The sequence below is a fragment of the Eptatretus burgeri genome, chromosome 5, assembly GCF_056783735.1.
Source record: "Eptatretus burgeri isolate ZD-2024b chromosome 5, Ebu_testis_v1, whole genome shotgun sequence".
Taxonomy (NCBI): domain Eukaryota; kingdom Metazoa; phylum Chordata; class Myxini; order Myxiniformes; family Myxinidae; genus Eptatretus; species Eptatretus burgeri.
In genome coordinates, this window is record NC_140965.1 from 96,028,732 (window position 1) to 96,055,077 (window position 26,346).

The following is a 26,346-nucleotide window of genomic DNA, read 5'->3' on the forward strand; positions in this document are numbered from 1 at the left end:
TCTAAATAACCTTGAATTATTTATTTTAAAAACAGGGCAACAGAGACAAACCAGTTCTTACAAATCTGTATTATTAGACAACAAACAAGTGTCGTTCATCTGCAGCTGCCAATCTGCATTTATTCTGGAATGAAGGGTTTCCTGCAATAAAAGCACATCGATCTCTTCCGTTCTTATCAAACTGAGCAGTCTGAGATCGAAGCAAAAAACTGCATCCATCTATAATAACACTGGTCAACAACAAATTTGTTGTCTGCATTTTTAAAGCTGATTTAGGACGAATCTGATGCGCTGAATCCAAAACTCACATTAGTTTTGTTCAATCAGGTCAAGTTTTTGAGATATGGCCACATGTCGTTTTTTACATTTTTGTTCACATGTACGCATGTGTGGAGCATTTTAGAAGAAGTTGGTGGGGGTAAAATGTCATGTCAAATAATTCTTTTGATTGGAAATAATTATTTTAATGACAAGAAGTATTCAGGTACGATAGTTCTGGGTGATTATGTCGAAAAGGGATCAGTTTGAAGTCATTAAACCTCAAAATCTTCCAAAAATTGGTGAGGCAAAGCATAAAGTTCGTGGATCAAAACTAAAGTTAATGGGGCAGATTTTGTAATAATGTGATACAAAAAAGTTGTATTTCTTGAAATAACGAACTCTGAAGAATGTACAATACCTTCATGTGCCAATTTATGACATGCGCTTCTGCTCAAGCTTGGAGTGCCACAGTACGAACCCAAAGATTGGAGACTGTTCATTGACAGCAGCAAGCGATCACTGAAATGTGTTCTGCTACACAACGGCAACCAGTTTGCCTCTGTACCCATCGCTCACTCGACTACACTGAAGGAGAAGTATGAAGCGGTGAAGTACGTGCTGGAGAAAATTGGTTATGATCAGCATAAGTGGTTTATTTGTGTTGACCTGAAGATGGTGAACTTTTTGTTGAGACAACAGTCTGGCTTCACCAAGTACCCATGTTTTCTGTGCATGTGGGATAGTAGGGACCGTGCTCAGCATTACACGAAGGACTGGCCTGTGCGGGAGGAATTGGTGCCATGCAAAGAAAGGAACGTCATCAACGACCCTCTGGTGGACAGAGACAGAATACTCTTCCCACAGCTGCACATCAAGCTCGGCTTAATCAAGCAGTTCACCAAGGCTCTGGACAAAGATGGTGACTGCTTCACTTACTTGTGCCAGGCTTTTCCAAGATTGACCATGGAGAAGTTGAAAGCTGGCATCTTTGATGGTTCTCAGATCCGTCAGCTCATCAGAGATCCAGAGTTCAAAAACTCAATGAACGAAGTGGAACTGGAAGCGTGGAAGACATTTGTTTTGGTAGTGAAGAACTTTCTTGGCAACAATAAGGCCAGAAACTACGCAGAACTTGTCAACAACATGCTGACTGCTTTCAGAAACCTGGGCTGCAACATGAGCATCAAGATGCACTACCTATTTTCACATATGAACCGGTTTCCTGAGAACCTGGGTTCAATGAGTGACGAGCAGGGGGAGAGATTCCATCAGGACATGAAGGAGATGGAGACCAGGTATCAGGGTCGCTGGGACGCAGTCATGATGGCTGACTACTGTTGGAATCTGAAGAGAGACCTCCCTGCCGCTGAACATTCCAGGAGTTCGAAGAAACGGAAGTTCAAGCCCTGAAGTTTGAACAGTGGTGACGCAACATGCAATTTACTTGTACTTACCTTAATCAATGCCCACCATTCAGATGACAGTAATCGATGTTTCTATCATGTAATCAATAAATGTTGGTGGCAAAACATTTTTTTTTTCTTAAAAACATGTTTAGGATGATATGTGTTGACAAAAATCAGCTGATAATGCCATAAAAATGTAATTGATTTTGTCACAAGATCTGATTTTTTCAAATCAACTTAGCACAAAAACCTGACCTGATGGAGAGAAACGGATGCCATTTCCTGATTCAGCAGTGCCAGAATACCCTAATTCACTTGTAGAAATCTAGACAACATTCAGAAAGTAAAAAATTGTTGACCAGTGTAATAAATGTCAGTGTGTGTCACTCAAGCAGTCAGTCTGTCTTCTCCATAACTCCAAAACCATGAAACCTAGCAGCCTGAAACTTTGCATGCATACGAAGAAAGTTCCAAGGAAGTGCAGGACTGAAAATTAGGTGTTTGGGTTAAATGAAACAACCCTTTCATAGATAATTAATGACTTACCAACATGAAAGGCTTATCCTTGGTCAACCCAACTTTGCCTCGCAGGGCTCTGAGCTGCCATTTTGATTCAGCCTATTCAAACATGCCTTGCCTTGGAAACACAATCTACTCTCATGGACTAATTAAAGTATATAATCAAAATATTATTTTGGATTTGAGAATCGGATCTTGTGAACTAAATAAGGGTCGAAATCTGGAGTGAAATCTGAAAATTTAAAGAAATTACTGATTCACCAGGCATTGGATTGTTGGCCCAATAACATGGACCATGAGCTGTGTTTGAACTGTTTGCCCACGTCAGTTGGAGAGACGAGTATTTCCTGAGAAGATTGAGGTAAGTGCTGTGTTTGTATCATCCATGGTTTTTAAGTAATCAAGTAGCTGAAATAGCGCTTCAGATATGCCCGGTCACACCAAACACCGCACAGAGACGTCAGGAGACACCTTTTTATGACCAAATGAACACTTTAAGCAGTCACAACTGCTGCTAAACTCAATTCCACAATAAAAAGTGAAATTCGGCTCTGGTTAAGAGATTTTAGAGTTGATCGCATTTCAGTTGGAATAAAATTAAGACATGAGCACTGCTCGGAGACGCCCGGAGAGTTGTGAGGGTGGAGAGGGTTTGGGAGAAGGTAAGCTTGAGGGGAGGGGAAGGCAGCCCCAAAGAATATGGCTTCATTTTAATTGCAACTACATTGTGCCTTTATTTATTTAACAATAAATGTATTTTTAAAAGTGCCTATATTACCGCCTCGAAGAGTTCCAATTCAATGATCGTGGGTACACAGGGTGACAGTCCCAGTACGAGTCTCATCCATCAAGGGAAGCCCATGTTATAATAGTCCGGGAGCCAACCGATCAAAATTAAAAAAAAATTGCCCGGTCTGCTATAAAATTTTTGTGTTGATTTTCATAAAGAGACACCCTTTGAGTATATGAAAACCAATGTTGGCAATGGTGAAACTCTTGCGCAACAACACAGTCAACACTTTTGCGAGCCCCCTCTGATAACAAAATGTCGGCAAAAGCGAAGATGTAGGATGGGGGTAGGGGTAATTCATATTGTCCTAAAATCATAACCACTAAACCTATATACACAAATGACCCCTCATATTAAAGAGGAGTTCATTTCCTATATCACAATTGGTGTAGATTTAACCTACCTTCAATTGACAAGGTTATATGTCAAACAACAAAAGATTTATGTAACTCAGAAATGCTTGACTATCAATGGGGTCAGGAACAAGAACATACTTTTACATGCCATGGTTTTAAGGAAGATAAAATTAGAAATGGATTAACACAATATTGTGACATGAAACATCCTCTTCAGAGGAAGAGTCACTCTCTGAAACAACTCCACCACATGAACCTCTCTGACCAAGGCATATGCATGTCACTCAGCAAGGCACAGCAGCCTTTTTGCATGAACATCGTTTCAGACATTTGGATAATTTGCACATGCAAGACACCGTTTTGTCTATGTTTGGCTTGGCTGGCTTAGACATGAGAATTGGGACCAGTTTTCCATTGATAAGGGTTCTGCCAAATGTTGTGGCTGAGGTAAGTGCTCGGTCACTGAGATGTGCACGTCTATACAGAAGCAATTGATACAATGCTCTTAAAACAAGGAAGTAAAACACATCTTCTGTTGCTGGCAGTGACCTAAGGTCTAATTTTGAAGAGACAAACATATGCTGCCTGAGGGTATCCAAACAGCTGAACCCTTTTTGGCCATGCAGAGCAGTCCAGTATACTCTGGCCTCATCAATGACACATTCTGTTGCTGCCATTTCACTATCTCTTCCAAAATCAACAAGGTGGGGAAGGTTTCCTATCAGTCCCAGAGAAACCTGTGCCGCTCTTCTTTTCACAGGAACACAGGCATCATCCCAACTGACTGGAAGAGGGGCCTTGTTGTCCCTCTCTGGAAAGGGAAGGGTGATCGCCAAGACTGCAAAAACTACCGAGGGGTGACGCTGCTCTCAGTGCCGGGCAAGGTCTTTGCTCGGATAATTCTTGATAGGGTTTGCCACCATCTGCTTGAGCACCAGCGTCCAGAGCAGTCAGGCTTTACACCAAAGAGGTCAACGATTGACCGTATCCTTGCACTTCGTGTCCTCACCGAACGCAGACGAGAGTTTCGGCAGGGGCTGCTTGCAGCCTATGTTGATCTCTGTAAAGCATTCGATTCAGTGAATCGGGATGTCCTCTGGAGGATTCTTGGTCTTCGTGGGGTGCCACCGAAACTGATCGATCTGATGTCTGAACTCTACTCTGGTACTGAGAGTGCTGTGAAGTGTGGTGGTACCATCTCTGACTTATTTCCAGTTGTTACTGGAGTTCGTCAGGGATGTGTACTTGCCCCCACACTTTTCAGCACTTGTATGGACTGGATTCTAGGGAGGATGTCGGAGAGATCAAGTTGCGGTGCATCGTTTGGCAATGTCAAGATCTCAGACCTTGATTTTGCAGATGATGCAGTCATCTTTGCAGAGACTTTAGACATCCTCTTGGGGGCCCTCGAGGTGCTGAATGAGGAGTCGGAGCCGTTGGGATTACGGATTTCTTGGGTCAAAACTAAGATCCAGGCTTTCGGTGACATCTTGGATGCTGCTGTCCTGTCTGTGTCTGTTTGTGGTGAGGATGTTGAGGTCGTGGAGAGATTCACTTACCTTGGCAGTGATATTCATGTCTCCACAGGTTGTGAGCCGGAGGTCAATAGACGTCTGGGTCGGGCCTGGGGAGTCATGGATTCACTGGATCATGGGGTGTGGCGCTGCCGGTACCTGTGCGGGAGGACGAAAGTCTGAGTCTTCAGGTCCTTGGTACTTCCAGTCTTGCTCTATGGGTGCGAGACTTGGACTTTGACCAAGGATCTGAGACGGAGACTTAATTCCTTTGGTACCAGGTCTCTTCGGAGAATCCTTGGCTATCGCTGGTCGGATTTTGTGTCCAACGAGCGGTTGCTGAGAGAGACTCGGATGAGATTTGTTACCTGCATAGTCCGTGAGCGTCAGCTGCGGCTGTATGGACATGTGGCTCGTTTTCCTGACGCTGATCCTGCTCACCAGATTCTCTCAGCGAGGGAGTCTCATGAGTGGGAGGCCAGTGGGCCGACCACGTGCCTCATGGTTGCAGCAGGTTGACCATCATCTCAAGGAGATGGGGATGGGCCTGGCATCTGCCTGGGGGATGGCCAGACGGAGGCCCCTGGAGTACCGGCGGAAAGTGGACGCAGCGACGCGCTGTTCTGGCACATGCTCCCATACCTGACCTGACCTCTTCTTTTCCCCTTCTGAATGGGTAGCTCACTGTGTCACATCCACACAACACATATGTGCACAGAAGTGTAGCTGCGACATCAAGAGGATTTTCTGGTACTTCTTGCTCAACACTTCTACCAGCTCATGAATAGGTAGGTATTGATTCTGCCGTTGTATCCAGAGTTCTTGCAATGTGTTCAAGCAGCAGAAGTGATATATACACAGCATAATTATGTCTGTATCTGTTGCATGCACAACAGCTCGATGGTGATCAAGATATTCCACACAATACGCAAGATGAGCAATAATCCTTGTGTCTGCCTCTTCATGTTCTTCACAAGGTAAGTCCAGAACTGAACTTGATGCTGATGTGATGGAAAGAGTGTGACCTTTGTTTTCCATCATACTACCAAGAATGATGGTCACTCCATCCGGAATAGCTTCAGGACTCTCACAAAGGGAAGTGCCAATGAAGTTCTGAAGATTTCCTTTATTTCTTGGATTCTTCATGAATAAATTCCAGTCCGGAATTTCTAGACTCTTGGATGGTGAGAATTGTCTTGCCTGGTCTGTCTGGTTTCTCCTCTGCTGCTCATCACCCTTCAAAGTATGGCTATCATCAAAATCATACTGATCACCAATGATGTTGACACAGTTGCACATTTCAGGTTTCAACTGCAGGATACACCTGCTTGCGAAGATACAGCTGGGGAAGTTCACCAAATGTTTTCGCACCCATTTTTTGGTATTTATTTACAAATGCCATTGTGTCTACCAGATAAACTGTGTATAGGTCACTCTGTGGTAATGATGGCAGCTGTAAAACAACATCCTGCTCAGCTTCAGCAATTAGCACTGCCACGAAATCAGACTCGTTGCCTTTGCGCATTACAACCCCCTGTGCTAAGCGTGGATCAACCTCAAACAGGGATGATGGATAGTCTGTCCACTCATGGGAAAATGCAATCTGTCTTGTGACTGGGTCGGCATCTCGATAGAAACACAGCACACGTGTAGTTGCAGTCTCATCTTGATAGATCCTGATTAAACTCTGTTTCCTTGATGGTTTTGATTTCTTCTGTGAGGAGAAAGTTACCAGCTTCAGTGGTTCAATCTTAATAGAGACCACCTCTTCTGCTTTCATAATGGCTTCCATGCCCTTAGCTTGAGCATGGACCAAGTCTTTTGAAGCAGCCTTCTCACTAGTTGCTCTATTGAGCAGAACCACTTGGTTGTTACACTGGAATGGGTTTATCATCTGCTGGCATATCACTTTCTTGATCTCCTCAACATGCATATGTTCTTCTGTTGCCTGCTTCTGTGTTTCTCCATGATGAGTAGATTCCTGTTGGCCTAGATTAGCCATAGACTTTATGTTCTCTGATACAGCTGTGAGAAATGGTGCTGTCTTCACATATTTATCTCGAGCAGCTGGTGCCTGAGATATGCCTTTGAACAGAGATGTCTTCCCTTCATTGTTGTATGTCTGCTCCAGGGCCATGTCACTCCAAACACCATTGAATTTTCCTTTGGAAGAGTGAACTGTGAAGTACCCAACCTGGATCCAGCAAACCTTAACCGAACTGTGTTCAATAGAGTAAGAGGATTTTGGGGGTAGGGGTAACTTTGGTTGACAAAAATGTTAATTTTCTCTTTAAAAATTGATAGAACTCAATCAAATTTGCTGTTTTAATTAGCCATGGATACCATGTTCATATCACATTAAGAGAAATTAGTATTCTAATGCAGCATCTGCCTATGATAAGAAAAGTTCTAAAGGCCATCTTCAAAAAACGTTATTTTTAAGGCATTTTTCACAAAATTATGTACTTTTACGAGGTTTACTTTCACAAAGGCAATTTTTTTTTGTCATTTTACAATGCACTGATTGAATTCTTACATTTAGTTCACATTTATTTTTCATGAATGTGATTTTTTAATTTTTTTAGAAATTTTATTGACAATTGCTGTTTTATCAAATTTTTCAAATCTTCCTCAAACAAAAACGGCCGCCAAAATTTTTCGCAAGAGCTTATGAATTGCCAACATTGGTTTTCATGAACTGCAAACATATATCTAAACATCCTGGGGGTGTAAAATTTTATAGCAGAGGCTGTAAGGTCCAACCCTAAAACAGCCTCGTACACAGGTTGGCTCCCGGACTATAATGTCTTTAAAATGGAGGAGGTTAAACCCAACTCTTCCACCAAGTTTTGTCATAATCCATCCACAACTTTTTGAGATATCGTGCTGTATATCGTTTTGGCCCTATCTCTCAATGGTGAAGAATCACTTTAAAAATCCCAGTATCCGGATTCAGATCTTCACCAAAATCCAATCAATTTGTCTTTGTCACACACCCAACCTGGTCACCGAGGTTCGTCCTAATCCGTCCATAACTTTTTGAGATGCAGTGTCAGACTTAATTGATGATTCCAAATGTAGCCAAATGACGTGCTTCAAAATAAGGAGTGTGCCAAAAGCATATGGAACATAGCACACCATTATCACATCAAATTATGCACCATTAGTCAGTGAATGGAACAGAATATCAAATGAAACACAGATTGCAATGATTGCTCTGACCCTGAAGCTCAATGAACCATGTTGACAAAACCAGAATTTCCATGCAGAGAATAGGTGACTATTAACTGAATTATACTTCAATCAGCAATGTTCCAATGCACAATGTATGCATGTACACATGCACACACCTGTTATATGGTGTAATGTTCTCTAACGTGGTATACGTATTGTTGCGGTTCTTGGAACCGCAAGCAAACAGATATGTGTCCCAAGATAGTTATCCCTTTAGTGTACGTGTAGTTAGTTCCCAACCTTTTGTCTAGAGGGACAGCAGGGAGTGCGTTGTGATGGGCTATTAGTTCGGTTTATTAAATCATTTTCCCCTCCATTCTACTTCCCACTCTTCCTTTTTTCACTCCTGAGGTAAATCTGCCTCGCTTGCCCCTCATCTCGCTTACCACAGCGAGTCATGCAGTAAGGTGGGTGGGCTGCACCACCATCTACCTGAGGCCAGACATGTGCGGCGAGTCAAGCACGTTTTTGCACCCAGGTTGGTGGGCTATACCGGCGTCTGGCCGAAGCCCGGCCCAGGCTGGCGGACCATGTGAGGGATCGGAAACCAGTCGGAGCGACCGACTTGGGCGATGACGTCGGATTCGGCATGGCCCCCTCTCCCGAGCCTCGGGTTCTATAAAAGTCGGAGAGGTCCCTCCGTGTGAGAGTGTATGTGTGTGGGTGTTTCACGCTGTGTCTCCTGTCCTCGACTCCGCCCACGTCTCGCCTCGACGGCCCGCCTCCTGTTCCTCGTCTCCGCCCACACGACGTCGAACCGCCTCGTGCCTCTCGACTTCACCTACTGCTCCACCCTCGCCCTCTGGACTCCTCCCTTCTCCACTCTCGCCCTCTGGACTCCTCCCTTCTCCACTCAAGCTCCTCCTGTTCAGAACACAATCTCCACACGTGCGGCTGTGGCCAGAACGTGGCTATTGTCGGGTGCCGCACCACGGAGCATCCCTCCCCCGAAACACCCAGGAACCGAAAACTATAACCTCAACCCCCTCCCTCCCTGGCTGCAAAAGTCCTTTTTCTTCATTGGGGTTTCTTCTGTGTGTGTGTGTGTGTGTGTGTGTGTGTGTGTGTGTGTGTGTGTGTGTGTGTGTGTGTATGTGTGTGACTGAGTGTGCTGGTGCCTGTCTGTGAAGTAAGCCTGTAGAAGATGTTTTATTGTTGTTACTGTGAATAATCTCGCATCAAGTCTGCACTGTGTCTGCTTTAGGAAGTTGCTTGTATAATTGTCACACCCCCACACCCCTCTCCTCTTTCCCTGCGTTACATACCCAATAAACCTTTGTTGTGCCACATGCTTTTCCTCGCTTGCTGTAAATAAATAATTGTTGTAGAAATGTTCCCAGCTCGCCTTTGTCTTTTCCCTCATTGCTCCAGCATGGTTCGAATCCAGGTTTAGCAGGGTCTTTATTCCCAACGGTACGTTCCTTCTAGCCTGTTCGTCCTTGGCAGTGTCGCTCGGCTGCATCCGATCCGGAAAGGTGATCCAATCCGGTAAAGTGATCTGGTTCGGACAAGGCGTACGGAGGATGTGGTTCCCCGGTGGTTAAACCGCGTGGTTAATTAGGTAACCCGATTCCATAGGCTGAAGGACCCTAGGTCACGCAGTTGAGTTATTGGCATCCACGGTTGATTAAGCGGAATTATCCGTGAGCGACGGCCTACAATTCCGGGGAGTCTGGTGGGAATCGACGTAGCTTCCCCCACCTAGTGGTCTTCTCACCCGACCCCGCCGGCCCGCAACAGTATCAATGTTCCATCGGTTGGACAACGAAGCAAGAAAACACTCGCTCGATTGAAGAAAACAAAATTTTACCACCAATTAGTGGAGGTAAAACCCGACTTCCACAAAAACCTATTGTAACATTCAATTTCCATAACTCTTTGGAATGATATTTGCACCTCCATTATCACAGTGGGATTTGCACACAAGTTACGGACAACTCGTAAAGGTAGACAGTTATGATAACACTTTGGTCAGGCAATGACATAACTCGAGCAGTCGTGCAACGTAAAACGAGAACGGCACTCGGGAGGGCGCACACCTTCACCAGGTTGATTAGTTTACGTTTTGTATCCCACTGAAAGGCCGGATCTGCATCCGGACCTGAACCAAAATCTAATCAGCTTCTTCTTGTCACCTCCCCTACTCTTGTCAAAACACATCCACATTTTGAAATATCGTACAATATATCACTTTTGGCCCTATCTTTCTCAATGGTGAAGAATCACTAAAAGAATAACAACTATAAAAAAAGTACCAAATCTGGATCTTCACCAAAATCTATTCAGTTCGTCCGTGTCACACACGCAACATGTCCACAAATTTCATTCGGATCCGTCCACAACTTCTAGAGATATCCTGTACACAAACAGACAAACAACGGTGAAAACACAACCTCTGTTCACATTCAGTGTCAGAGGTAATGAAGATCGATGAAACTATCCTTTCAGAACTAACCCTCAAAAATATTCCTGATGTCTTCATTGTCTTTTGCATACATTATACAATGACAAATGAAAATTAAGAAAAATTGTGACTGCATGATGCAAGTCACATTATCATGTTTCGTGTTGTAGATCAGACACCGAATCCAGAAACGGAGTAATTAACACAGAGCGAATGCGTTGCGATAAAAATGAAAAGCATGCAAAAGGGGTACCTTTGGAATGTGGAGAAAGAGGTGGCGAGGTGACCGATGGCCGCTTGATGACAGAACTGAGGCCTTGCAAAGGAATGTCACCTCCCTCGAGCACGGCCTTGTACACCATGTGGTCTTCCTCAGGAAGGGCGGGTGGACCCCCTGGAGCCACTCCAACATCTGCCACTCTCAACTCTCGATAATCCCTCTGCACAGCACTGAAGAAAGCCACAACCAGCAGTACTGAATGACTCGTTTGGAAGTTTGTGCATTCATGTCTTAAAGAGTTCAAAAGCAATCTAGCATTCTACAACATCACCAAGGTGACATCTAAATGGCAACATTAAAGGTCATCCATTCAATCTATTCCTTTCACATTTTCCATATTACCAATACAGTACGTTTCTAGATGCAGAAAGGAATTCTCAAGCTTTATCAAATAATTCACGAGGTACAGGGAAAAACAACAGCCCCATTAGGAAAAGAAAAACATAAATTTCCAGAAATGCAACATGCGCTTTCAGCAAGCCTCATCGAGGATGCCAATGTAACCGCTCGGCTATTTGCCGACAAAGTACCTTGCCAAACATTACGTCTTATCAAAATTTTCCAGGGTCGGGAGAGCAATATATTCTTAGTCTTATGTCAAAATTTCACAAAGCGCTCGTCTCCTGCACACTAATTTTATGGCCCAAGATAAGTGGTGCACTGCTTCTCCAGATGTGAAATGTGTGCACACTTGCAATATGGTCATGCTATTTCACTGGGTACGACTGCATTCATAATTGTGTTCTGTCCTCCTTTACACATCAAGGGCATCTTGAAAAGAACGTCTGCCATTTCACATTCCTCCTTTAACAATGAACTGCTATTTTTGCAAATCAAAATTGGGATACGTCACCTGAATTGATGACGTATCTTAATATCATCAAATTCCCAATTTTTATCAGTAAAACACAAGCGTGAAGTAAAGGATGGGCTGGCAGGATGGCCTCGAGGTACGCACACTTGCCTCCAAGTTGACTAGCCAAGGTTCAAATCCCGACCTAGCTAAAAACTGCCATCCCTGTGTTTTACAGGCAGGGTGATTAATCGATGCGTGTGCCATCCCTCGGATGGATGTTAAGCTCGGCGTCCTGTCTGCCGGTATTATTTGATAGATGTGAAAGATCAAATGATATCCTTGGCGAAGACGAGGCGAGCTATCGCCAGCACCATGAACAAATTACAAATTCCGGTCCTTTGGCCGGGAAGGCAATGGCAAACCACCAAGCATAACCCTTCTCAGCAAGCTGCTTCGGTAGCACCGACACTCTTATATCAGAGGGGGGGGTGGGAGAGAGAGAGAGAGAGAGAGAGAGAGAGAGAGAGAGAGAGAGAGAGAGAGAGAGAGAGAGAGAGAGAGAGAGAGAGAGAGAGAGAGAGAGAGAGAGAGAGAGAGAGAGAGAGAGAGAGAGAGAGAGAGAGAGAGAGAGAGAGAGAGAGAGAGAGAGAGAGAGAGAGAGAGAGAGAGAGAGAGAGAGAGAGAGAGAGAGAGAGAGAGAGAGAGAGAGAGAGAGAGAGAGAGAGAGAGAGAGAGAGAGAGAGAGAGAGAGAGAGAGAGAGAGAGAGAGAGAGAGAGAGAGAGAGAGAGAGAGAGAGAGAGAGAGAGAGAGAGAGAGAGAGAGAGAGAGAGAGAGAGAGAGAGAGAGAGAGAGAGAGAGAGAGAGAGAGAGAGAGAGAGAGAGAGAGAGAGAGAGAGAGAGAGAGAGAGAGAGAGAGAGAGATAGAGAGAGAGAGAGAGAGGAGAGAGAGAGAGAGAGAGAGAGAGAGAGAGAGAGAGAGAGAGAGAGAGAGAGAGAGAGAGAGAGAGAGAGAAAAGATGAGCAATTTCAATTGTGAACAGGTAATTAAAAATTCACTCAAGACAGGCGCAATAAAATGAAAAGAAAAAATAAATAAAACTGATCCAAAAGACACAAAACGACATTGTCTAATTCTAGAAAATTTCAGGAAATTAATGGATGGATCCAATCCTCAGAGATTGTATTGGAAAAGTTGTGGAATCTCCCCTCCCCCCAACCCCCAGACATGTGCACAGGCACATGCTTTGTTCCTCAAGCATTCATAGGATGTTGTAAATCATACTAATTATACATCCCCTATAGTTAATCACCTTAATTACAAACCTCAAAATAGTTATTTACCAAAAGTGATTGACCTATTTTGAAAAAGCCTAGATCATCAGCTGCACTTTTTCATCGACGTTCAACCCTTTCAGGCTTGAATCTCTCCAAACAATGGGTCCACGACACAGCCGTAGGTCCACATCACGACATCCATGATCTCAGCTGTTTTATACAGTGTCACTCCAGCAATGCAACTGGAGTATAGCTTTACTTATACATGTTTACCTGTTTAACTAGACGCTTTCATGTATTACTATGTACATTTATGACGATGCATAAAAGAAACATTTTATTCGTGCAACAACATTTAAATATGCATTTCAATAAAATAGACATTATCAAAGCTTTTCGACTTGCACTCCTCAGGATAAAACCCGCAAGCAGATGAAGAAGAAGCACCAAACTCTGGTTTATAAAGTTACAATGTTATGTCCTCAACTTTGATTGGTTGAGAGAAAGAAAGGATGGGATTACCTGATTGGTGGAACCATAGAGCATCATGAATAATGAGTAAGCAGAAATGAACCATCATGAATAATGAGTAGGAAGAAATTAACCATCATGAATAATGAGTAAGTAGAAATTAACCATCATGAATAATGAGTCGGCATTAATTAACCATCATGAACAATGAGAAGGCAGAAATGAACCATCATGAATAATCAGGTCAGGTATGGGAGCATGTGCCAGAACAGCGCGTCGCTGCGTCCACTTTCCGCCGGTACTCCAGGGGCCTCCGTCTGGCCATCCCCCAGGCAGATGCCAGGCCCATCCCCATCTCCTTGAGATGATGGTCAACCTGCTGCAATCACGAGGCACGTGGTCGGCCCACTGGCCTCCTCCACTCATGAGACTCCCTCGCTGAGAGAATCTGGTGAGCAGGATCAGCGTCAGGAAAACGAGCCACATGTCCATACAGCCACAACTGACGCTCACGGACCATGCAGGTAACAAATCTCATCCGAGTCTCCCTCAGCAACCGCTCGTTGAACACAAAATCCGACCAGCGATAGCCAAGGATTCTCCGAAGAGACCTGGTACCAAAGGAATTAAGTCTCCGTCTCAGATCCTTGGTCAGAGTCCAAGTCTCGCATCCATAGAGCAAGACTGGAAGTACCAAGGACCTGAAGACTCGGACTTTCGTCCTCCCACACAGGTACCGGCAGCGCCACACCCCATGATCCAGTGAATCCATGACTCCCCAGGCCCGACCCAGACGTCTATTGACCTCTGACTCACAGCCAGCAGAGACATGAATATCACTGTCGAGGGAAGTGAATCTCTCTGTGACCTCAACATCCTCACCACAAACAGCCACAGACAGGACAGCAGCATCCAAGATGTCACCGAAAGCCTGGATCTTAGTTTTGACCCAAGAAACCCGTAATCCCAGCGTCTCCGACTCCTCATTCAGCACCTCGAGGGCCCCCAAAAGGATGTCTAAAGTCTCCGCAAAGATGACTGCATCATCTGCAAAATCAAGGTCCGAGATCTTGACATTCCCAAACGATGCACCACAGCTTGATCTCTCCGACATCCTCCTTAAAATCCAGTCCATACAAGTGCTGAAAAGTGTGGGGCCAGTACACACCCCTGACGAACTCCAGTAACAACTGAAAATAAGTCAGAGATGGTACCACCACACTTCACAGCACTCTCAGTACCAGAGTAGAGTTCAGACATCAGATCGATCAGTTTTGGTGGCACCCCACGAAGACCAAGAATCCCCCAGAGGACATCCCGATTCACTGAATCGAACGCTTTACAGAGATCCACAGAGGCTGCAAGCAGCCCCTGCCGAAACTCTCGTCTACGTTCGGTGAGGACACGAAGGGCAAGGATACGGTCAATCGTTGACCTTTGGTGTAAAGCCTGACTGCTCTGGACGCTGGTGCTCAAGCAGATGGTGGCGAACCCGATCAAGAATTATCCGAGCAAAGACCTTGCCCGGCACTGAGAGCAGCGTCACCCCTCGGTAGTTGTTGCAGTCTTGGCGATCACCCTTCCCTTTCCAGAGAGGGACAACAAGGCCCCTCTTCCAGTCAGTTGGGATGATGCCTGTGTTCCAGGCAGAGCACAAACCTGCATGCAACGACACGAGTGCAGCATTTCCACCAGCCTTGAGAAGTTCGGCATGGATGCCATAGATCCCTGGAGCTTTGCCCCGTTTCAATTGGTTCACCGCAGCCCGTGTTTCCACAAGCGAAGGTGTACCACAGTTGATTCGAGGGTCAGCAACAGGGATTGTAACACCCTTGACGTCCAACTAGACAGCTGGGGGATCAGCCTGGTACAACCGCTCAAAGTAACCGGCACAGCGGGCCTTCACTTCAGACTACTCTGTCAAGAGCCTACCACTCTCTGCTCGAACTGTAGTGCTCCGAGGGATGGGCTTGGATGAACGCAATGCGCGAATTTCCCTGTTAGCGAGACGAGAATCACCTGTCCACAGGTGATGCTCTACTCCCTCACAGATTCCTCGCACATAGGCCTCCTTGTCCACCCTCAGTGCCCGTACAGTTTTACGCCTCAGCTCCCTGAACAGCTCAGCTCTGCCATTCAGCCTGGCCCTGCGACTCTGGTCAATAGTATCCAGTGTCCATTGAGAGAAAAAATTCTTCTTTGCCCTGCGGTGAGTTCCAAGACATCCACCGGCAACATCAAGGACGGTGGTCTTGAAGGCGCTCCACAACTCTTCAGGACCCCCCAAAGCACCCAGACCCCCCAAGTGTCCACTCAGACTGTTCGCAAACTCCTCAGCTACTCTCTCATCCCCGAGCTTGCCAACATCCAGCCTCGGCTGGGATGATACCATTCTCCAGGATTTAAGGTGCAGCTTAAGAGTTGCTACAACAAACCTGTGGTCAGTATTGAGGAACTGAGCACTCCGGTAGACCCTGCAGTTCTGGATCATCCTCCAACGACCGTCAATAAGGACATGGTCAATCTCCTTTGCCACACCGCCAGCGTTGGAATACCAAGTCCAGCGATGAGCTTGTGGGCGCTGAAACCATGAACCAGCCACCCTAAGTCCATGACTTCTTGCAAAGTCAAGGAACTTAGTGCTATTCTGCTTCATAGTTCCTGACCCATGGGGAACAACACACACCTCATAACCGTCCCTATCAGTTCCAGTCAATGCATTGAAATCCCCCAAGACTAGAAGTGTATCTCGCCTGGGGCACTGATCAACCACAGACTCGAGCGTGGCATAGAATGCATCCTTCACCGTGAGATCACTCGCCTCAGTCGGAGCATAAACAGAGACCAGGGAAATGACACCTCAGGAGTGACGAATCCTTAATCTCATAATACGCTCGTTGACCGGTGTTACCTCAATTATCATTGGGGTCAGCTTATTGAACACAGCTACAGCAACTCCTTGGGTATGGTAACCATCAGAGCGACCAGACCAATAGTAGGTGTAACCACCCACCATTATCTCGCCGCAATCCGGTCTCCGAACCTCAGAGAGAGCTGCAATCCCGATGTCCAAACGCTTGAGCTCAGATGATAACAGAGACAGGTGATCATCCTCTCTTAGGGATAGGACATTCCAGGCACCCACCCGAAGGGACCGCCTCAGGTTAACCCAAGGAGACCGCCGTCTGGTGGACGACAGCTCAGCACCACTCCGACACACTCTCCCGCAATCTGACCCAGGGATGTTACCCCGTGGTTTCCCTCCTATCATAAAAGATTGGGGGTCCCGAAGGCTTTGCCCCAATCCCATCATCCGGTGAGCTGCCCTGCGAAGGGAAGCTGCACAGGAGGTACTCCCACGGAGTGGGTTTTCAGATTTTTTTGCGTTTTTGTGTTTTGCGGAATGAAGGGTTTTACGGTGGCCGGAGTGCAAATCCTGCCACCAACCCCCTAACAAAAAAGTAACCCAACTGCAGGAGGACGTCCGCAGACACAGTTGGGCACTAGATATGGATGGCCGTTGGCTCACAAGGAGCCCCTCCGCCCTTTGACAGATTTTGTTTTTAATCCTGCTGGGTGTCCATATCCAAACACCCTCCTCACCAGAAAACCTGGTGGGGGAGACGGTTTAGTCGCCGACAACCCGACCATGAAACAGGTTAGTACAGGTTTACATGGTACCTGTAGCAGGTCACAGATCTAACCTGACCTGACACCACCACTCATGAATAATGAGTAGGCAGAAATTAACCATCATGAATCATGAGTAGGCAGAAAATAACCATCATGAACAATGAGTTGGCAGAAATTAACCATCATGAATAATGAGTAGGCGGAAATGAACAATCATGAATAATGAGTAGGCGGAAATGAACCATCATGAATAATGAGTGGGCAAAAATTCACCATCATGAATAATGAGTGGGCAGAAATTCACCATCATGAATAATGAGTGCGCAGAAAGTAACCATCATGAACAATGAGTAGGCAGTTTTTCACCATCATGAATAATGAGTGGGCGGAAATGAACCATCATGAATAATGAGTGGGCGGAAATGAACCATCATGAATAATGAGTCAGCAGAAATTAACCATCATGAATAATGAGTCAGCAGAAATGAACAATCATGAATAATGAGTAGGCGGAAATGAACCATCATGAATAATGAGTGGGCGGAAATGAACCATCATGAATAATGAGTGGGCGGAAATAAACCATCATGAATAATGAGTCAGCAGAAATTAACCATCATGAATAATGAGTGGGCGGAAATGAACCATCATGAATAATGAGTCAGCAGAAATTAACCATCATGAATAATGAGTGGGCAAAAATTCACCATCATGAACAATGAGTAGGCAGAAATTAACCATCATGAACAATGAGTGGGCAGAAATTAACCATCATGAATAATGAGTAGGCAGAAATTAACCATCATGAATAATGAGTGGGCAGAAATTAACCATCATGAATAATGAGTCGGTGGAAATGAACCATCATGAATAATGAGTGCGCAGAAAGTAACCATCATGAACAATGAGTAGGCAGTTTTTCACCATCATGAATAATGAGTGGGCGGAAATGAACCATCATGAATAATGAGTGGGCGGAAATGAACCATCATGAATAATGAGTCAGCAGAAATTAACCATCATGAATAATGAGTCAGCAGAAATGAACAATCATGAATAATGAGTAGGCGGAAATGAACCATCATGAATAATGAGTGGGCGGAAATGAACCATCATGAATAATGAGTGGGCGGAAATAAACCATCATGAATAATGAGTCAGCAGAAATTAACCATCATGAATAATGAGTGGGCGGAAATGAACCATCATGAATAATGAGTCAGCAGAAATTAACCATCATGAATAATGAGTGGGCAGAAATTAACCATCATGAATAATGAGTCGGCGGAAATGAACCATCATGAATAATGAGCTGGCAGAAATTAACCATCATGAATAATGAGTAGGCGGAAATGAACCATCATGAACAATGAGTCGGCGGAATTTAATCATCATGAACAATGAGTAGGCGGAAATGAACCATCATGAATAAAGAGTCGGTGGAATTTAATCATCATGAACAATGAGTAGGCGGAAATGAACCATCATGAATAAAGAGTTGGCGGAATTTAATCATCATGAACAATGAGTTGGCAGAAATGAACCATCATGCATAATGAGTAGGCGGAAATGAACCATCATGAATAATGAGTAGGCGGAAATGAACCATCATGAATAATGAATAGGCAGAAATTAACCATCATGAATAATGAGTAGGCAGAAATTAACCATCATGAACAATGACTAGGCAGAAATTAACCATCATGAACAATGATGAGGTGGAAATGAATCACCAAAGTACCGGCAGAAACTTTATGTTAATTATCTGAGAGTGAGTTGGGGGTGGTTGGTGGTTTTCATGATGACTCAACTGACTGTGGTGGAGTTGTTACACGGTCAAGCCATCATATTCAAAATAGATATCTAATTCGGACAAATTGTTTCTGTTTACAAAGAACAGGATTGTTTGCCCAGATGAATGTGGCCTCCATTGCATGAAGGTGAGCTAAACTGCATCCTCTCCTCAGGATTTTAAACTCGCCAATACGATATTGCTCGACACACTGAGGATTATTCAGTAAATGGTAACCAATTGCAGAGGCACAGAGAATAGCGTACATTCTTACAAACCCGAGTTGGTTGTCTCTGTTTGGTTGACTGACCCCTTCTGATCCCCAAAGGGACGTGTTGTTCAACGCAATCCTTCAATCTCAAAGATGTGCGGCTCACATACCAAGCATCACACTGACACTGAAATTTGTAAATAATCTTACTCATATGAGAGGCAGGCAGAAGTCTTCTTGGACTGACGGAAGTAACCGGCAGGTAGTGAAAATCACTCGTGGTTGAACAGCATCGAAAGAGTGGGTGAAAAACGTGTCTTTGCAGATCCACATCCTGGAGTTCAACCCCCTTCCATCTATTACTGGTATGTGTATGATATCTTTGCTGTCTTTGAGTCAACCTCAGCATGTAAAGTCTTCTTGGCATACCTGAACTCTCTCCATCCATCCTTCGAGTTCACTGCAGAGATTGAACGCTCCAGCATACTTCCCTTCTTGGACGTCTTTGTTGAGAAATCAGTAGACGCTTATAAAACCACAGTCTACTGTAAGTCTACTTTTACCGGACAGTATACTAGGTGGGACTCTTACCGTTCCTCTAGAATCTAGATAAAAGATCGGATTGATTGGTATCTTGGTCAATTGAGAAAGAAAGATCTGCTCCACAGAAAAACTCCATGCTGAAATTGAGACCATCAAGACTATTCTTCTTCATGATGGGTATCCCGAACAGATAATCAATAGATATACACTCAAATTCCTGAACCCACCAAAGAATCCTATAATCGGACCTGGTAAATGTCCGGTATACCGACGTCTACCTTGGAAAGGCAAAGTGTCTCAATGGTTTGAAAAACAGATCAGACAGACAGTGCCCCATTCTTAATATGCTGTTCAACCACGAGTGATTTTCACTACCTGCCGGTTGCTTCCGTCAATCCAAAAAGATGTTCTGCCCGCCTCTCATATAAGTTAGATTATTTACGAATTTCAGTTCCAGTGTGATGCTAGGTTTGTGGGCCGCACATCTTTGAGATTGAAGGATCACATTGAACACACACACGTCCCTTTGGGGATCAGACGGGGTCAGTCAACCAAACAGAGACAACCAACTCGGGCTTGTAAGAATGTACACAGTACGACAACTATTCTTTGTGCCTCTGAAGTTGGTTACCATTCACTAAATAATCCTTCATGTGCAGAGTAATATCGTATTGGCGAGTTTAAAATCCTGAGTAGAGGACGCAGTTTAGCTCACCTTCATGCAATGGAGGCCACATTCATCAGGTCAACCAATCCCATTCTTTGTCGACAGAAATAATTTGTCTGAACTAGATATCTATTTTGAATATGATGGCTTGACTGTGTGACAACTCTCCCACAGTCAGTTGAATCATCATGAAAACCACCAATTCATTTCCACCTACTCATTATTCATGATGCTCTCTGGTTCCACAAATCACGTAAATCCGTCCTTTTTTTCTCTCAACCGATCAAGTTTGGTGCTTCTTCTTCATCTGCTTGCGGTTTTATACTGAGAAGTGCAAGTCGAAAAGCTTTGATAATGTCTATTTTCTTGAAAAAATAATGTTGTTGTTGTTCGTCTTTCGGCTGCTCCCGTTAGGGGTCGCCACAGCGGATCATCCGTTATGATCCGCATACTGATTTGGCACAGGTTTTACGCCGGATGCCCTTCCTGACGCAACCCTGGTCGCCTCTTACGACACAGGGATAAGGATTGGGTTTCGCCATGATTCTGGGCTGCTCTGCACCCTCTCATAGCGCGGCCCAGCGCAGAGCTCCCGTCCTCAAGCAATCCTCCAACCCAAGCCTCCGAGTAGCCGGATTACAGGCGCACGCCACTACGCCCGGTTATTGAAAAAAAAACAATGTATAAATGTAAAATCAACACCTTGCATAGCACATTCAAACTAAAGACCAAATATTGTACTGGATTGAATGCCATCAGAAGGAAGCCAAAGAAGGAAAGAGCAAAAACAGTCGTCAGAAAGAACCTGGACAGGATTTGGGATTCAGCTGATGACTCCTCTACCCCTCAAGCCATCCAGGTGCAACCAAGTGAGCCTTATTCAAAAAAAATTTTTTTCTACAAATGTAAGAATTCACTTCTCCCGAGACAGATAGATAAAGAAAGAGAAATTGAGTAAAAGATAGGAAAATTACCAAAAAGAAAACAAAAAGCACGAATCGAGAGAAATGTGAAAAAAAAAATAGAAAAGTGTGAACGACTGAATAGAGATGTGAAAGAGAAAGGAAGAAAGATCAAAGATGTCATGAAGAACCCGGATAGACAGATGTCAGCAGTTACTCCCCAAGGACCGAACGCAGCAACAGGTATAAACGACCAGAGGTCCGCGTATTACCTAGCACATCCGATTGGTTTACCATTCAATCGAGACGTGCTCCACAACCACCCAGTAACCACCAAAGATGTTTTAAATGTATTTATTTAAATAGTTCATCAAGAATGTTTTTACCATCGTTATTGTATTTATCGAATTCCATTTGGTGTTGTTTTGCGACCTTTACGGACACTTGCGGTAATCTGCTAACAGCAGCTCTCTAACTAGCCGTTTCAATCTTTTGACAAATCCTGCACTAGGTATCGTAGTTATCATTGTTCTGATTATTTATTGTGCAACTGTAGCCAAGAAGACATTTTTCGGAATGGTTCTATCAAAAAAACCCCAAAAAACAGGCATTTGTACAACGAGCAATGGAAAAGTATCTCATTTATCAAACAATTTGGTGTGACATTTACGATTAATATCAATTTATAAGGTTCTAAAAAAGAAGACACCGAAGTGGAAGTGTGGTTTCTTTTTTGAATTTTGGCTCTTGTGGATAGATTGAACATTACCCCATAGAAGGCATTTCCCCCAACAACAACAACAACAACAAACACACACATACATATTCAAATTTTAGACCTTAAAATGTCTTTCAAGCTCCACTGACCTTGAGAGAAAGGGGGCATAGAGACAAGGGAATATCATGGTGAGGCTAGTGTATAAAAGGGTGTTTTCAATGAAACGCAGCCATGGAGCCAGGAGATTCACTCTTAGCCAATGTTTAATCATACCAGCAACAACATGATATTGAATCTTATAAATTTTTTGGCTATATCAGCCAAGAAAAGGGAGCAAAATAATATACTTTTCTCAAATAGGCTGAAGGAGGGGAGGAATAACTGTGGGGAGGCGGGGGAGTCAAGGGGGGTTCGAAACAAATTTAAAATGTTTCCCTATGACGAAGCAATACTGCTGAGAAAAGCTCGTACATGGGAGGAGGGGCAGAAAGAAATGAATGAACAAAAAGTTCTCATTTTTCTAAAGTTGTGATATTTGTTTTCCAACCATGTTTGCTTCCTTCTGAGCGTACTAAGAAAATGTCCAAAGGCACCGCGGTGCAAGCTCAACCTCGGGCAGTTTCAGCAACCAACTACGGTTGCTTAATTATTCAAATCACATTTCTCAAATACTCCTTACAACCACCCCCCACACTTGCCTATTTATTGCACAAATCATCACTGTTCATCAGGTGAGGATAAATTATTGAAATGCATTTGCAAGATAAATCAATAAAGTTTGCATCACAAATGGGGATGCAATTTCAACTTGCGGTTTATGAGAGCAAGTTCTTGTAGTTTACGCATTGCACCATTGATTCTGGTAGTTACGAAAATGTTTTTTCATGGTTATTGTTGGTTCAATGATGCAATGTATTATTTTCGTTTTGATAATTCCATTGAAGATAACATTACATTTTGGGCCACGCAGGGCAAATGATAGATGAAGAGCCCAGCAGGTCGTATTGTATTTTGTGGATCATGATTAATTTATTGTCGACTTTTCCTTTGATACTGTGCTGTGTCAGCCTGAGAGTGGGAGGAACATTTGAACATACATTTGCGGATCCTCTCGATATGGATGGTTCGAACTTGCCATTGCTTGAGCCGGCCCATCTGATTGGTTGGCTCATTCAAAGAGGGACTATGGACGGAGCATTGTGAGAGGCAATTCAAGGGGATCCGTCCGCCACTGCCATTTGCAGTTGGAGAGATATATGGGGAAAGCAGCATCTGGAGATGAATGCGTTCAGGGATATTTTGGCACGGTTGAGCAGTGAGGGAGTTGCAGCAGTACTGTCAAGAGAGAAGTGCTTTGTGTGGACAGATGCATCCAGCTTTTGGAGTTGGTTCATCTGGCAGCCATGCGGACAGCCACACATGTTCGGTACTGCGCTGGTTCAAATACGCCGTTTACACACCCAATTTCATCTGGACTACCATCAATTACACCAGCACGAGCTGGGCTGCCACTTCTTCAGACATTAATTTACAAAAACTACAAAAAATACAAAAGAAAGCTCTCAGGATATCAACAGGTTGTGTTGAGATCGACAGACATAGCCCACTTACATGTTGAAACAAAAGTACCCCCAATTGTAATCCACCTAAATATGAAAGGTACTCAATTCATCGCCTCTGCAGCTCAACATCCCTCTCACTCACGACACGTCATTCTATTACAACTCATCCTCCACCTAACAACATATGACACATACAAGGAATTACAAGGAAATTTTTGCACAGGAGGAGGTCGGCCCATGATGCTTGCATAACACCAATACCAGATTTAATAAATCTGTCAATACCCCTTCCCTTCATGTGCAGCCTTTTGGCTGCTACACTGGTACTCATTTCGCCGACTTCAGAAGGATGACAGGCTGAGTCAACCCCCTGGTGTTAATTCAGCGGCCAACAGGGCTTGAACTCAGGACCCTACGATCCCAAGCCACCACCCTCATCGCTAAGCCAACACCAGGTTAATTCAAAGAGGAGTAGTTGGAGTAGACCAAAACACCTGCTCATCATTACTTTCACATCCTTAATATACCTCATTCCCCACAAAACACCTCCATGTGCCATCACAGTCCATAGAAGAGCGTCCCTCAAACAATATCCACAACCACCTTCCCCTACCCCAACTCACTTTTCTGAAGCAACACCTAGTCTAAACTCTGGTGTCGACACCACCCCTCCCTTATGCAATATCAACATAGGCTCGAACCCAAACTAAACCCAACACTCCCTCTGTCTGTCTACCCCACAAACAAACCAGCACACATTATGACTAGCTGCCTCTCTCTGGTCTAACACAAACACCTCTTCCACATCTCTTCTTCACTGGATCTCCTGGGAGCATCCGGCAGATGCTGCATGGATACTTAAGTTCTGCCGGTCTTTTTGCTTGATAAGACAAAAGCTACAACAACAACAACAACAACAACAACAACAACAACAACGTGCTCCAGATGCTGTCTCTCCTGGAACGAAGTGTAAACCTGCACACTTTGGTGCCCTCTGGATTATGTCACTATTTCTATGAATCTGTACCACCACTGTGGCAGTGTGAGTATACTTACAGGGTTCATCTGCCTAAGTTCACTGTGCTCCATTGCCTACTTCACATTGCCTACCACCAATGCCTTCAAGGGGTATTTCACTGCCCATCAGTTCAGATGTTCCAGAGCATCCTGGCAAGTTGCTGTGATTGCAACCAATCATCTCTCCGCAACATCATATCATGCCCAGTGTCCTATTGTTGTTAACACTTTTCCAACAGGCCTGACTGAGCTCAATTTCATTCCTCACACCCCTCCCTCCCTCACCCCAGTCTGAAGGTATTTCTTTCCACTTACCCGTTAGCTCCATTTATCATTTCTTTCCACTTCCACTTACCTTGCTGACCCAAAACATGAGAAGTAGTGATTAGCATTGATTATAATTATTATTCTATGACATTTGATTATGTTCTTGTCTGCTTATAAATTATTTGTTAATAATTAAGATGATATTACACGTTCGCTTCTTTGGTGCATTTTGGCTCAAAATCATACTAAAATATGCAATTAGGTGCCTGTCTGTCTGACTGACCGACAATGATATATTCGGTCATGACTTATCCAATCGCAACCAAAGTTAACAGGAGGACTAAGGGTCACATGATGGAGGTTGTCATGACTTCATTTCCCCCCTTCCCCAAGGGGGATTTCTGCCTTGGACGAAATCCGTGTTAAGGTGTATATTGAAAGCTCATCATGGTATTTTTCCAAGCCACCAAAAGTAAAAGAGATTATAAACCACAAACACGTTTAATTACCTTTTTCATCAATCCTTTCTGCTGTTTAGCACTAAACTGAAAGAGAGGAAACCTGATGTTCTTGAGGCATTATATGCTTATTTCGTCCCCCACAGACTAACGGACCCGAGCCTAGATCTACTATCTATGTACCCCAAACAGGATAACAACACAACCCTTCCTGCCACTCCCATAGGGAGCGCGTGTACGAGCTAAACAAATGCAAAGTTTAAGAGAACTGGGTTCTGCTCAACCCAATTGCTCATTTTAGCTCACCTTATTAGGAGTTCCACCCTCGAGCTGTTAAAACTGCCATGAAAATAATTTATAGTGGACTGGATGTGTGCGCCAATGCTAAAGAATGGACAAATAGGATAGGCTCAGACGCAGCAAACTCATCTTTGAGCTGTTCAATCTGGGTTTTATTTCCAGCTTGATTTTTAAATGTCATCCTTGTGCTTTGCAGGCATGGAGTTTTATCAGAGTAAGCAATCTTACAAGGGAGTGCTAATTCAGCTGTCCCATCTGCTAGGATTAAATTGTGGACATTAACTATCTCACAGTACCTTTCAAAATGAAAGCCTGGTGTTGGCAATGCCCTAGCCAAATTCTAAAATATTGATCAATTCAATAATGGAAGGGTAGGCAGAGAAGGATGTGCAGCCAGCAGCAAAGCCATTTGGCGAGAAAGCATGCAACCGGAAGGTAAAATTCCGCCTTATGTGAGAAGAAGCTGCAAACAAGAAATAAAAAGTTAAAGAAACCAGGGGAAAACTAGCAGTCACTTTAAAAAAGATGTCGCAATAAAGTTGGAGTAGACCATTCATTTTTAATTTGGGCAGCGTGCTGTGTCTTGCTATTTCATGCAAAGGAAACAGTCAGAAAACCCAAAGGTTCTATTATAATAGATGTCCAACCGGCAGGCAGGTGTTGTCCAAATGAGGTATTTATTTTTTATTTTAAGGAGATTAAGCCCAAGCGATGCAGGAAGCACACCAACACGGCACTGTACACGGCAAAGTACATGGTGACTGGCTCTTTTTCTCTGCTTTACCGTTCGTATATACTCAGCCAAGAAGATTCACAAAGCCTCTCTCTCTCTAAAACTACTAATGACTGCAACTATCAGAGATGACTCTTCGGGGTGGTTGTACCCCCCAAAGCAAGTCGGGGAGAAAATCTTCCCCATTATTCCCTGCTGCCCAGATTTGTCAGGGCAGTGTGGTCACGGTCAGAGTG

At 44.2% G+C, this 26,346-nt stretch overlaps 1 protein-coding gene across 18 annotated transcripts in view; it reads right to left on the bottom strand.

The window, feature by feature from the left end:
• Positions 1–26,346, bottom strand: part of LOC147027002 (sorbin and SH3 domain-containing protein 1-like) — a 419,639-nt gene that overhangs the window by 77,836 nt on the left and 315,457 nt on the right. For all 18 annotated transcript variants that reach the window (XM_085882987.1, XM_085882986.1, XM_085883002.1 and 15 more), the window contains one exon: positions 10,738–10,934. In XM_085882987.1, the coding sequence (XP_085739113.1) occupies positions 10,738–10,934 (197 nt within the window). The remainder of the gene's footprint in view (positions 1–10,737; positions 10,935–26,346) is intronic.